This window comes from Triplophysa rosa, linkage group LG20 (assembly GCF_024868665.1).
Source record: "Triplophysa rosa linkage group LG20, Trosa_1v2, whole genome shotgun sequence".
Lineage (NCBI taxonomy): Eukaryota > Metazoa > Chordata > Actinopteri > Cypriniformes > Nemacheilidae > Triplophysa > Triplophysa rosa.
Window position 1 is genome coordinate 18,843,881 of NC_079909.1, and position 13,835 is coordinate 18,857,715.

General features: G+C 38.2%; 1 protein-coding gene across 4 annotated transcripts in view; it reads right to left on the reverse strand.

Annotated features, from left to right (window-relative positions):
• The window catches only part of epha8 (eph receptor A8), a 100,963-nt gene that overhangs the window by 43,150 nt on the left and 43,978 nt on the right, over window positions 1–13,835 (reverse strand). For all 4 annotated transcript variants that reach the window (XM_057361327.1, XM_057361326.1, XM_057361329.1 and 1 more), the window contains exons 4-7: window positions 4,994–5,149; window positions 3,278–3,736; window positions 1,420–1,544; window positions 427–589 (exon numbers count right to left, since the gene is read on the reverse strand). In XM_057361327.1, coding sequence (XP_057217310.1) covers window positions 427–589; window positions 1,420–1,544; window positions 3,278–3,736; window positions 4,994–5,149 — 903 coding nt within the window. The remainder of the gene's footprint in view (window positions 1–426; window positions 590–1,419; window positions 1,545–3,277; window positions 3,737–4,993; window positions 5,150–13,835) is intronic.

Sequence of the window (13,835 nt, forward strand, 5' to 3'; positions counted from 1 at the left end):
CATTTTAAAATATGTTATAGAGATTTGCAAAATGTCAGATGAACATGTAGCGGATCTTCTATGTAAATGAATGTCATTTTTTTACATGATTTTTGATAAACATGATTTTTCCTTTTTTCTTAAATAGTGTGGTGCCTTTGAAAAACTCTCCACCGTTCAGTGTTGAGAGCGGATGTTAGCATGTTGCACATTGGACCCCATTGACTTCCATTGTGTGGCCACAAAACCACTCAGACAGTTCTCAAAATATCTTCTTTTGCGTTCCACAAAATATATACAGGTTTTGAATGACATGAGGGTGAATACAACATGACAGAATTGATATTTTTTGGTGAACTCTCCCTTTTCCCACCTGACACACTGCACAGACACAATTGATGTTTGTAGATGAATCATGGACATTAGCACTTCTAACTGAACACTTACTTGCTTTGCCCGTCTGCATCTCCACCGACTGACTGAACCGGCCACAGCCGGCCGAGGTTCTGGCTCGTATCTGGAAGATGTAGCTGGTGCCGGGCTTCAGCCCTGACACTTTAGCGCTGGTGTTCTTTGACTTCAGCGTGGCATAACTGTTCTGCTCATTGTCCTGTGAAAACGTCCCGGAGGGACAAATAAAACCGTGAGAGGTTACAGTGTCCTTACGGACAATTCGAATCAGTAAAGCATCTATTTAAGGTGATTTATGTAAATACAACCCATAAATAAGGACAGCGGACAGACAGTCCAGCGTGACTTCAAAACAAAGCACTGAAATCTTCTGTTAACCCGGGATCGAAGAGATTAAACCCCAGCGCCAACAATCGCACAGCTCTCTAATCTATAAGCGTTCCCCATGCCGCCCCACGGCCTTCGTGAACTCCGTCCGGTCTGAAAGTATTTTTCGTTAGAACGCCTTTGATGCCGCCCGGTCCCCCGAGGAGACCGCAGGCGTCGCGTATCGGTCGAAAACCAACGCGTGGTCTTTAAGCTCCATTCCCCCTCGAATCGGCAGCGGGGACAGCGGCTCGACAAACAAGGCTTGCGTGTAAATCATATTTACACAGTGTCATTGTTGAAGAGCCACTGTATTCTAATTCCTCATCACAGCTGAGACTTTTTTGCACCATTAGGCAGCAAAGCTCCCGGCTCACGCGACAATTAAGTTCCCATCGGCACTTGGCAAAGCTCACTGTCAATGTCACTTGAAGTAATCTCGCCAAATCAGTCAGAACGTGCTTATTGGTTGGTAATTTCCTTTCATTTAGCCCGGGCTGCCGATAAAGGCGGGAGGTTAAATGGAGATAGCTGACTCCAGGGTAGTCTATCAAATGTGACCCGTGATTGAATGGCAATTCGTTTGTAATGTTGATCGGACCTTCTCGCTTAATCAATAAATATCGAAACCTTTCAGACGCTCGGATGAAGTTATTGTCCTACCTTTTCATAATACTTGATATCATATTCTAAAATAACTCCGTTGGGCTGGTCCGGTTCGTGCCAGAAGAGAGAAACGCTGTTTTGACTGGCGTTCTCTTGTCGTATAGCCATCACTTGAGATGGAGCTGTGGAAACAAAACAAACAAAATCCATTCGGTCATATAATGAGAAACATTTTACAATTGAAATGCTGACGGAGATGATCTAGTGGCTGGATTCACAAAACATTCTTAAAAAGATAATGAATTTGTCATTTTTATTTCAAATCGAAGATAAAAGTTACGCATTTTTTGTCTTCCTGAAAACCCTTTTTAAGAAAGTTCTTAAGAAAAATATTTTGGGAACTGTCATAACTAACATCCTAAAGTTAGGATAACCTTTCAGTTGTCTTCAATCTCAGAAACATAACTAATAATATCTGTTTATTAGGTGGCACGATCATGTTGAGTCAGAAATCACAATATTCAAGGTTTAAAGTCCCCGTGAACCGGAAGTTGCGATTGTTTAAACTTCCGTATTCTGACACATTTCCGAGTGAAAAGGAATTTCAAAGGAGACAATTAGTGGGTGTGGCTTGCGTTTTTCACTGCGAATGGATTGGATGAGTAAAAACAGCTGTTGCATTGATTTGAAATGGAACTGGCAGCAGACTGGCAGTTGAAGGGGAGGAGTTAACGGATGCTCCGGACAAGCCGTCTCATTTACGTCATTTCAGATGGATCGTCATTTCAGGGCGGAAGTGCATTTTCAGATTTTAACTGAAGATTATGAGGGTACATGAATTTAAAAAGAAAATTACCCACATTGATCAGCTATTTACTGTAAACGCTGCAATATTTCATGAAAGAATAAAAATTGACATTTTTAATTTCACTGGGACTTTAAGATTAAACATTTTTGAACAATTCTAAACATTTACTCTTTGTTCTGAGTCAGCAACTCGAAACATTGAAGGGGGTCACAAACATTTAACAAAACATAAATAAATAAAATAAACATTTGATATAAAATAACAATTTTAATAAACAAATATATTTATATATTAAATTATAATATATATAATTTATTTTAATATATACAATTTTAATATATTTTATATACAATAACATTTTTTTTATAAAAATGGTAATATTAGAATACTAAATACATAGCATATTTAGTGTTCAATTTGAAAGAATTGCACCCAGGAATATCACAAACTATTGTTTCTAAAATATTTTTAATATAAATGACAAGAAGTTCTTAAGAACTTTCATAAGTGCAGTTCTCCAACGTTCACAAACATTTTCATATTTAATATAGGGAAATCTTTAGAAAAGAAAAAGCTTACAGGTAATTTTTCAGAAAAATAAAACTTTGACAGTAAATATTCTAGTCTCTTTATGAGGTAACAATAAATGTATATATCCATTAACCCTTTTTTTACAGTAATGGTCATTTTTTATATATACATTTATATACATGAATACTGTGAAACACTATAGAAGATTGTTTTTGCTGGCAATTTGACAAAGAAATACATACTAAAAATCAATCTCTATAACTGTTAACTGCCATAGTATTTCCATCTGAAATATAGTATTAACATAAAAAAATGTTATCGTTTGAGATTCAAGACATCTGTAAGATGTTATTTACGACAGCTTTTATTCAGAGAATTAAGTTCTCTTTGAGTATATAAGACATTCATAACATTTTCTGCTTAAGAATGTTTGTGAATTCAGCCCCAGAATCTTCCAGCCAGGACGTTTAAAGGATTATGAAAGGACAAATAACACTGGCATTGGTAGATCTCTATTAAAAAGGCCATTTTGATTTATTTGATTACCATTGATGAACTTTTAACAGTGTCTCCTACCTGCCTGATTTGTGGTGATGTTGACCATCACAGACTGGGGCAGCTCGTTGCTCAGGTGTGTAACTCCATTTAGCGCCACAATACGAAAGGTGTAGTTGGTGTGTGCTGCTAGGTTCAACACCGTGACCCACGGTTCTGTCAGCCCCGTCTGCTGAGGGATAAAGCGCAAAGGTAGCACGCCCGTCCGGGCCACCACGACCCCATTCACGGTTCCTCCATTCATTCCCACAGCTGGTGCGCTGGCATCTCCAGGAGCCCCGTGGATGTTGCTCACCCCATTGCTCCCCGCGCCCACCCTCTTGCAGTCCTCGCACTGCGTCCCCTCTTTGTCACATTTTAGACACATCACATCGTAGACGACATCCCTGCGGCCTCCTGTGTCCAGAGGAGAACCCCACTCCAAATTGACGGAGGTGCCGTTCACAGACGATATGACATTTACAGGAGCTGACGGAGGTCCTGCGGGACGGTCGGGAGTCAGACAGTTGTTAATTACAGGTTAATTAGATTGAGGGTGTTTATGGTTATCAGGGCTGATGATTAAAGGGGAAGATTGAATTTGCTCTTCAGTGCCCACCTGACGCTAGTTCAACCGATAATCGTGACATGAGTTTTTTCGTTTAGTAAAAGACAAAAGATTTATTCAAATAACTAAATGGTTGCACTCAAAAAAATGGGTTATCCCAACCCAGCATTGGGTCAAAAAATGGAAAAACCCAACTGTTGGGTTATAAATTAAACTATGTTGGGTTGTGTGAAAACATTTTCAACCCAATGTTGGGTCCGTCCATTTTTGACCCAACGATGGGTTGAAATAACCCAACATTTTTTAGAAGTTCACCCAAAAATGAAAAAAATCAATCATCATTTACACAGCCTTTTGTCATTTCAAACCTGACTTTCTTTCTTCTACAGAAGATATTTTGAAGAATATAACATTGGCCACCATTGACTTCCATTGTACGAACACAAAACCACTGAACCATCATTTCTCTAAATATCTTCTTTTATTTTTGGATGAACTATCCCTTTAAGTTGCTCTTAAAATTATATTTTAAAGCATATTTGTATAGTTTTCATTTTAATATTGTAGTTTTACTTTTATTGCAAAGCTGTCAAACGATTAATTGCATCTAGAATAAAAGTTTGTGTTTACAAAATATACGGTATGTCTGTGTACTGTGCATATTCATTTTGTATTTATAAACGCATACACACACATGTAGAAATATTTAGGAAATATTTACAGGTATTTATTTATATCTACCAATAATTTGAATATGATATAAAAAGTTAATTTTTTATATTTTTAAATATATGCATGTATGTGTAAGTTTTTATAAGTACAAAATGAATGCGCACAGTACACAGACATATGTTATGTAAACACAAACTTTTATTGTAGATACGATTAATCGCAAATAATCGTTTGACAGCCTTACTTAAAACCTTTTGCCTAGAAAGTGCAAGATCACTTAGTATGATAGGATAGGTTAAAATAACAGAACAGCAGATGCTCCAAACAAATCACATTTTTTTTGTACAAATCACATCATTTGAACATATTCAAATTAGCCTGTGTGTAAAAAAGTGGTTTGAAATTTTGCTATTTAATGCAACAAACTTCATGCAATACCTCCTTTTTGGGACCCTGTATTTCGGACGTTCATTCAGCGAGACATTATCAGACCGTTTGATATGTGAACATACACTTACGTGTGCAGGGAGAAGCAGGCGGGTCTGTAGACGAGCGATAGAAGTTTGTATCACACGGGCAGGTTACAGCCGCTCTCGTCTCCGAGTGACTGTGGAGTGGACATTTCCCACAGCGCTGATCACCCGCCACCGGCTTGTAGAAACCCACCTCACAGGCTGACAGGTGAAACAGATCAAGAGGAAAGTTGAATAATGTGTGTAATACGTTCTCCAACACAATCTCACGGCAGTTTGCAACTATTTCACGAGGTGGCTAATTTGTAAAAATTCATATGATTTAGTACGTTTTTGTACATAATTGCATGTTCTTTTGCCCCAGAGGTTTAAGAGTGGAACCATTCTTTTCTTATTTAAAGAATCTCACAAATGCATACAAATTGGCCACATTGTGGTTACGTTTTCTCGCAAGATCAGGTTCACCTTCTATTCTCGCTTATTGTGGACGAACAACTAAAAACAAGGTGATTTTCTAACGATGCTAAACTTTGCTTGGTCGCAGGCACAACAACCAACGGCGTATGTCTGGGACATCACTTTAATTAACATTATCAACACCATCTAATTTCATACAGGTTTAAACATTGACAAAACTTCTACGCTCGACTGTCTCATCTAGCAGGTGTCTAGAAATGATTGTACAACTTTTGTGTTTCATGTTACGTCAAACTATGTTGAACAGAAAATGATCAAACAAAGGAAACGTGACAAGTTGCGAACAGTTCCGAGTTTGTAAAAGAAGATGCTCAAGTGAGGACGGCGACTATATGGCCGAAGATTCAGAGCTTCAGGGAAAATGAGAAGCTGAGAATTAACACAGAGCGATAGCAAGTTCTTTATCTCCACCACCAGAAACCCCAGGGAGTCCAGAAAGCATTCCTACTGCAGTATTTATCCTCGTCTGTTTTCTCTTTCAGCTTTCCGATTAATCCTCCCTCCCTTGATGTTTTTTTGAAAAGCTCCCGAGTTGAAAAGCGGGTCACGATAAACATCAGGCCTGTATGCTCGTCGAGTACAGTGGCGTCTACACGCTTTGAAGTTTTTGACAGACTACCCGCGGCAACACAATCAGAAACAAAAATTCGACGTGTACACCTGCGGACGGCCACGCCTTTGAGGATTGTGACGAGTTAATCACGATGAACCTCCGTGACTTTTTCCATTCGCCTTGAAATGGCTCTTTTGGTACCACTCGTCTCAAAGTGGATAAGAGTAAATACCACAGTAAAAAAGCCAAAGACTACAAAGCTCTTTATCCAGGGGTGTTACATACAGTACATTAGGGCTGCTGTGTCGGGGTTTTTTTTTTGCACATTGGCACATTGTTTGGTTTGTCAGCGCCTGTCAGAACGCAGCGCCCCTCGCAGCCAAATTTGCATTATAATGAATTTTAATGAATATTTACAACCAATTGTATGCTGACCTTGATTTTTACTCTCTGTATAGATAGTTAAATAAATATGGTTGAGGAATAACTAGCGAGATGTTCTTCATGACCGGACTATGCAAGCAGAACGAGGTCTTGTAGGAGAACACAGAGATTTCAGCAAGTTTACTGATGAAAAGTTTTTATGTTCCTTTTTATTGACCTTGAACTTTGCATGCTGGAGTTCTGTTGGAAGTTTTGCAAAGCAAAACAAAAACTGAAAGTTCTTAGCAAACTAAAATAATAAAAACCATCTATTGAAACCAGTGTTAAGCTAATATCTTAATGCTTTGTCCAAAAATCCAATGTTTTGGGGTGTTACCTAACATATCACATCTTTTACCAGAGATTTAAAATATATATATACAGTACAAAAGTAGATACATTTTTTATACAAACAAATAACAATAAACACATTTCAAATAGTAAAATAAAATAATAAAAACATCTACATGAAAGCATTGTTAAACTATTATCTTTATTATTTATATAAACTGTAAATGTTTTGTCCAAATTAAATGTTTGTGGTGTTACTTAACACATCACAACAGTCACATACATTGGTAATATAACCACTGTCAGAAAATAACTACATACATAAATAATAATGTTTAAATGTTGATGTATTTTCCTGCAGTCACACTTTTGTTAAATACAATAAATAATTCGTTTTTTTAAAAAGATGGTAACAAAAACAAACGTAAAACAACTAAAGAATTAAAAACGTTCAGACTCTGATCTGAACAGATCTGTAAAGAAAACATCCTTAATACTCACAAACCCTTCGAAAACTTTTACATAAACAAACAACAGCAGCTCATGTTCTGGCATCATTGTGTAAACATTATACGAATCATTTTACTGGAACATGTCATTCATTTTGTACACGCCACCACAATACCACATTTCAATATATCCAAGGCTAAAATGTTCCGGAAATGACTGTAAACCCCAACAGATGTTCCCATTCAGCCTAAAATAAACAATGTAAACATTTCAGTCCTATTGTTTGTATATTACATAATGGATAAACCTCTTATGTGGCATGATGCAAGACCTTTGTGATTTTTGTATGAAAATCCGAGCAGCTCACAAAGATTTCTATGGTAGTATCTCTACCTCATCTCCATCGTCTAAAAGTTTTGTAGAATTGCCAAGGTGAGGTAACATGGCTAGTTTTCCACCCCTTTACCAAATTACCCTAGCTGTTACTGTCTCTTTAAGATGTAGATATTATAAACCTCTTTAATCCTCACAAGGCCATCAAGAATCCAAAGGTTCTTCTGTCCAAGTCTCCACTGTATTTTGGACAAAACAGAGGGCAGAAGCAGCACTTTTAGGGGTGACATTAATCAAGGTTAGTGACATTTGGAGCCGGCCAATCCGTCCTCAGGTAAAAATCCCGGCAGCAGCGATACCGGCCGTGACTGGCACCATCCAGATTCCCAAAGCCGCGCGGGCACGATAAGACCTAATGCCGACTGAGCCTCAACCCGCGAGGGAGAGCGTCTCGAGATCGAACATCCAGAGGGTACAAATAAAGAAAGAAAGAAATAAAAACGGATAAGAAGGGGAGATGATGAATTGCTCGCGAACGATCGGGCCTTCGAGCTTCGACTATCAAAATGCCAATTCATGCATGAAATTCAAGATGAACGGAGAGCACAATAACACACGCACACAGACATGACCTTTTTATTGTCATTAAACCGACGGGCCTTTGATTTCAAACAGCACAGAGAATATTCCGCATTACAATGCCGGGATTTACCTGCATATTAAACTTAGTCCTCAGTCATAATAACGTCTGTATTTAATAGATATCCAACCAGCATGCGTGGCGAAATACTTCTCATTGCTTTCTCAATAGATTTTTAAGAAACAGTTCACTGAAATAAAATGTTTTTTGTCATCATTTACTTACATGTATTGTCATCTGGTAAGAGAAAAAGAGGCAGAAATCTTACAAACGTCAGCATTAGAGTTTCAGAAGAGATCTCAACATCTCAAACCGAGCTCAGATTTGTCAAATCTGCAAAAGTAAATAAATATTATTGAAGATCTCAATATGAACTCAAACATTTCTCCCCAAATGTACCGATTTTACAATCTCCATTTATTTAACACCTCCATACTCTTCATGCATTTCAACAATCGTCTATTTTTATTCCTCCAAAGCAAATTTGAGGAGAAACATCTGAGACTAAGTCGATACCTAAATGAAACGCAACTGCAAACTCCATCAAACCTCCTGAGCTACGAAAGAGCGACCTCTGAGAGAAAAAAAAACATTTTCCTCTGGGTCTGTTTAACATCTCCTTTTGTGTTTCACCGAAGAAAACACTACGAGTAAATGAAAACAATTTCAATGAACTGTTCCTTTAATTGATCCCAAGACTACACAAGAAAAAATGCAAGGGTCACTAAACCCACAAACACAACCCCCCATGCACAAAATAACCATATACCTTTGACATGCGAGCGTATCCTAATTTGTGCAAATGGCTTGTGTTGGCCTGAAGAAAGCGGGCTCATTTGAAACAGGCCATGTGTAAAAATGTCTGTTTATCCCAGAGGGAGGCTTTTAATGGATATATAAGAGGACCGTAAGGAGTTGATGGCAATCTGATATTAAGTTCGCTATGAGCACAGGGGCGTGAGAGTCCATTATTCAGTTTATTCTCATTCTCAGGTACTTAAACACATATACATATTTGTGTGTGTGTGTGTGTGTGGACGCAATTTTGCTTGTTTCGCCCTTTAATCTTATTGTGTGTAGTTGCGGTTAGGCTGTGTCCTCCAAAGATCTCATCTTAAACTTTCTAAGCGCAGGAGGGTAATTGCTATCAGATCAATTTACTCAAGAAAAGTGCTGCCGGCTTCTAAGTGCCTGATAGATGGAGACCAACTTGTCTAAATTGGGGGCGACCTTGAAGAATCATTAACAACAGACGGGGAGAAGCAGCCGGTGACTTTATTGATTTGGAGCATCCTTGCGAGCGCACAGATAGGCTCGGCTGCTCCTTGATATGGAAAACGAATGAAGAAATGACTGAATTCTATTTCAACGATTAGTTGTCGCTTCCTTATGAAGGTCATAATGCGGTTCTAACATCTTCCTGTTGAAAAAAGCCAGGATGAGTTCATCTGATACACTTGGTGACCGGCTATGATTACAGAAATAACCAGTAGGTTTTGGCTGGACAGCTTCCATCAACATCCAGACAAAACCCCTGCTTAAGAAAACCCTTACAACAGTCTAGGATCATTTGCTGGTCTTTGCTGGTTTATACTGGTGCCTCGGTTGAAAAGCGACTCGGAAACCATCAAACCTTGTCTTGCGAACCCGGTCTGATGGCAAAAGGTCTGGACTATTTAGCATCTTTCAGGACCACCCAGCACACTCACATTTAGTGTTTTTGGGTGTCTGGATTAGGGGTGTAAAAATGTAAAGCCGATATGCCACCCAGAAATCCTGCAGACTCAACCAATCAGATGAAAACTTGACTAGCAAATAGACAGTTAATAATTCAATACTTCAAAACAATAAACTTAGTTTCCCAAAACACATTTTTTCCATCATCTATTCACGCCTATATGAATTCTGCAGAACACAAAAGAAGAGATTTGAGAAATGTGTATGTGGTTTTGTGTCCATGCAATGGAAGTCAATGGGGTCCAATGTTGTTTGGTTACCAACGTTCATTTGTGTTCTGCAGAAGATAGAAAGTCATACAGGTTTGAAATGACATGAGGTGCTTTCTATACGCCTATGTGATAACTCCAAAAAAGTTTGATTCTCAAAAATATCGAAACAAGGCAGTATCAAGGCAATAATTTTAACCAAGCCATCGAAACCAAAGCTTCTGTCTAATGAGATGCACGCACACGTTCTGTATGATCTCTGGCAGTGGACTCCCAGCAGGGAAAGCCCTGTACTTCAGACCGGTGCCTGTGTCCGGTGGTAACGCTGTGCACTTGCTGTAGCGTAACGCTAATGAAGTCATTTAATCTACCTGAACACTCCCACAGGGGCCAAGCACTTTAATTACGTTCCTAAACGTCTCTCACATGCGCTAATAGGTAGAAATGAAACATGGCACCATGTTAGGAAATCCTAGCGGAAGAAGGGACCCGAGCGGGGATATTAAAAACTTCACACGCTGGCATTCATTTTAGCCCACACAAGAGCGCGTGTATGCGTGGCAGTAAAGCGAGGTCGTGATTAGATGCCGCTCCAGTTAGCACAGAGCATTCAATGCATTTATCTTGATTTCTGAAGCAACAGACTTTAAAAAACTGGTCACTCAACAGCCTTGAATATATTTCCTCATTCTAAAATGGGGTCAACAATTCTGAGACCACTAGTGAAATGCATCTGTTTTCATCTATTTTCTGTTTGTAACTAATTGTTTTAAGCAATTCCAGAATAACTGGAGTGAAGTGAAAACCGACACTTTTTAATGTTCTCATGAACTTTTAAGTTTTCTCTTCGGGCTGGCTTGGACTTCACAAGCAAAACATGATTCTCCATGTTCCCCCAGCATCATCTTAAAACACCTTTTAACCTTGTCTTTCTAATTCTTAGTTTAATGTATGTTATGTTTTTTTTTATCTATGCTCTATACAGTTAGGCCTGTTTGTATGTTTTTCTGTGATTTTTGTAAAGCAACTTTGAGTTTGCAGAAAGGCACTAGATGAAATAAGTATGTCATTATTATAATCTGAGAAGGATCCAAATAGCATCTTGTGTGCTTCAAAATCTGATCTTTCATACCTGACGTTGAAGAAATATGAATTATTTTTTATAATAATTCTACTTTCAATCTTTTCTTAAACTGAAAACTGAAAATAAAAACATTTTTCATATACATACCTTTGGACCCCGCTGTGTTTATGACAATGAAGCTGGATTGCTTATGAAACTCCAAAATGGAGTTCACCTTGGTGATCGACTTACAGAACAGCAGAATGAAACAAACTTACAGAATTTACAGTTCTGCTCATAAGTTTACATACCCCATAATGTAATAAAATATTTTAAAAAGTATATTAAAGGGATACTCCACCCAAAAATGGAAATTCTCATCATTTAGTCATCATCTAGTTGTTTCAAACCTGTCTAAATGTCTTTGTTTGGTTGAACACGAAGAAAGATATTTGGAAAAATGTTAGCAACTGAGATTTCTGGGACATCATTGACTACCACAGTAGGACATCATTTTGTTGAACACAAAAGAAGACATTTTGAAGAATGTAGGACAGCAAACAGTTCTGAGGCACTTCTGACTACCATTGTATTTTTTCCTACTATGGGAGTCAATGGGGGGGCAAAATCTGTCTGGTTATAAGCATTCTTCCAAATATATTTCTCTGTGTTCATCAGAACAAAGAAGTTAATACAGATTTGAAACAACTCGAACGTGAGTCAATGATGACAAAATATTCATTTTTGGGTGAAGTATCCCTTTAATTATTAATACAGTGTGATCTTACCTGAACAATCAACATCTGTTTATATTGTTAAGATGTGTTGTGTGTATGTAAAGTTTGGTCTCATGTTGTAACCGCTCCTATCATTTAAAGGCCAGCGAGCAATGATCTGACAGTGTTTTCTTTAGAAAAGACTGTGTAAGCAGCACGCATCAAATGAGACAAACGTATGTCGGTTAATGAGCATTAAACGCCTGTTAATTGTTTGATTGAATTGCTGTCACCTAAGCGTGTCTAATTGAAGTGTGCCGAGATATTTACACCGCCGCTGACGACACGCAGCCATCTGAAAGAAAATTGTGATGTTTCGTGTGCAGCAATTACAAGAGAAAAGCCGAACGTGCTCGTTTTATTCTGTCGTCTTTACAGGAAAAGGCTTATGAAGTTGTTTTGATGCTGCGGCTTTGTGGATTTTATCACACGGCACGTTTGTTTCATGAGAACAATGACAATGCAAATGAGCTGATAAGATGCTCTGTTTTCTGTTGTGGGCCTGGATTTTCACATTCAAAGTGTGGTTTAAATTAAGTGATGAAAAGGATGTGAGAAAGTGAAGTCACAGTTGATAAAGTTATCATCTAAAAATCAGACTGCATAATGTTTTTCATAATTTGTCCGTATTATAATATCTTCTTTGTCAATCCTGCCAGTGTCATTTAATCTGCATGGACAAACACACAGATTCCACAGACTCGCCCGTATTAGCATATAAAATATGAATACCGCTCGACTGGAATAGATGAATGTAGCTATTGTTTGTCCGGTCATAATTGTTCAGACCGTTTCTGACACAAGCGCCAATGCTGATTGTCGGGGAGGGGAGCGAGATTTTGACTGACATGTCTCACCGAGATAAAATTTGCTCCTTTGTCGCGTAAAGCCCCCCACCTCCCTTCCGCAAACCTATTCGTCCGTCCGTCTGCCTGCGCGGTGGGCTGACAGATTAAACCGCCGTCACCACAATGGCATAGTTGCGTGAGGGGCTTTAATATCTCTGCCGTTTGCTCATTTAATCCCTGTGTGATATGTTGGCCAGGAACCCTCACGCTGTACACAATGCACACCCAGCTAAGACACAAAAAAGGCTAATTAGTCGCCCACCCAACCTCTCCGCCCACTGCGCAAATCCTCATTCTCTGCATTCGCAAACACAATATCTGGTTGTGTTATCGTGGGCCAACAATGTGTTTTTGGCTAGCATTGTTTTGTTCGTCATACATTGTTGCTAATGTGAAACAATGAATTATTATTTGTATGTCGGATTGTTTCTTGTTGTGATGAGGCCATATGAACAGTCACTAGCAGACTGGCAATGTATGTTATAGCTGGAACACAACACATCGACGCTGTCCTTCCAAAACCACGGATGTCCAAATTCACTGTTTTTCAGGAAATGGAAAAAAACTTGCTTTTCAAGTTGACAAGCACTTTTTAATACTTTGTATTGGTTTGATATTTGAAAGTTACAAACATAAAGGGTGATATTATAATACTTCACGATGCTATAGAAGAACCTTTTTATACACAGTAATGTTTATTCCTACTATGGAAAGTCAATGGGGGCAAATTTTGCCATTAAGAGCTTTATATGTTTAGCACATACTGTATGTGTTTAGTTTAGATATAATCCTGTATGATCAGTAATTATCCTCATTAGCCCCCCAGGCCTATGTATTTGTGAGCAGTGTTCTTTTATTTTGTATATTCCCTTTACCAGTTTTAGCAGCAATTTACCAGTAAGTAGTAAGGTTCTTGTAAATAGTAAAGTGTAGAAGGCATGTGTTTGTTGGATTTATTACCATTTGTATTACCATAATTTAACAACAAACAAACTATAGCTAGTATAATGAAACTATGGTATTTTTAGTTGCTGTGGTTTTACTAAAGATTATTAATTGGAGTATGGTTCCTATATATAGAAAATGG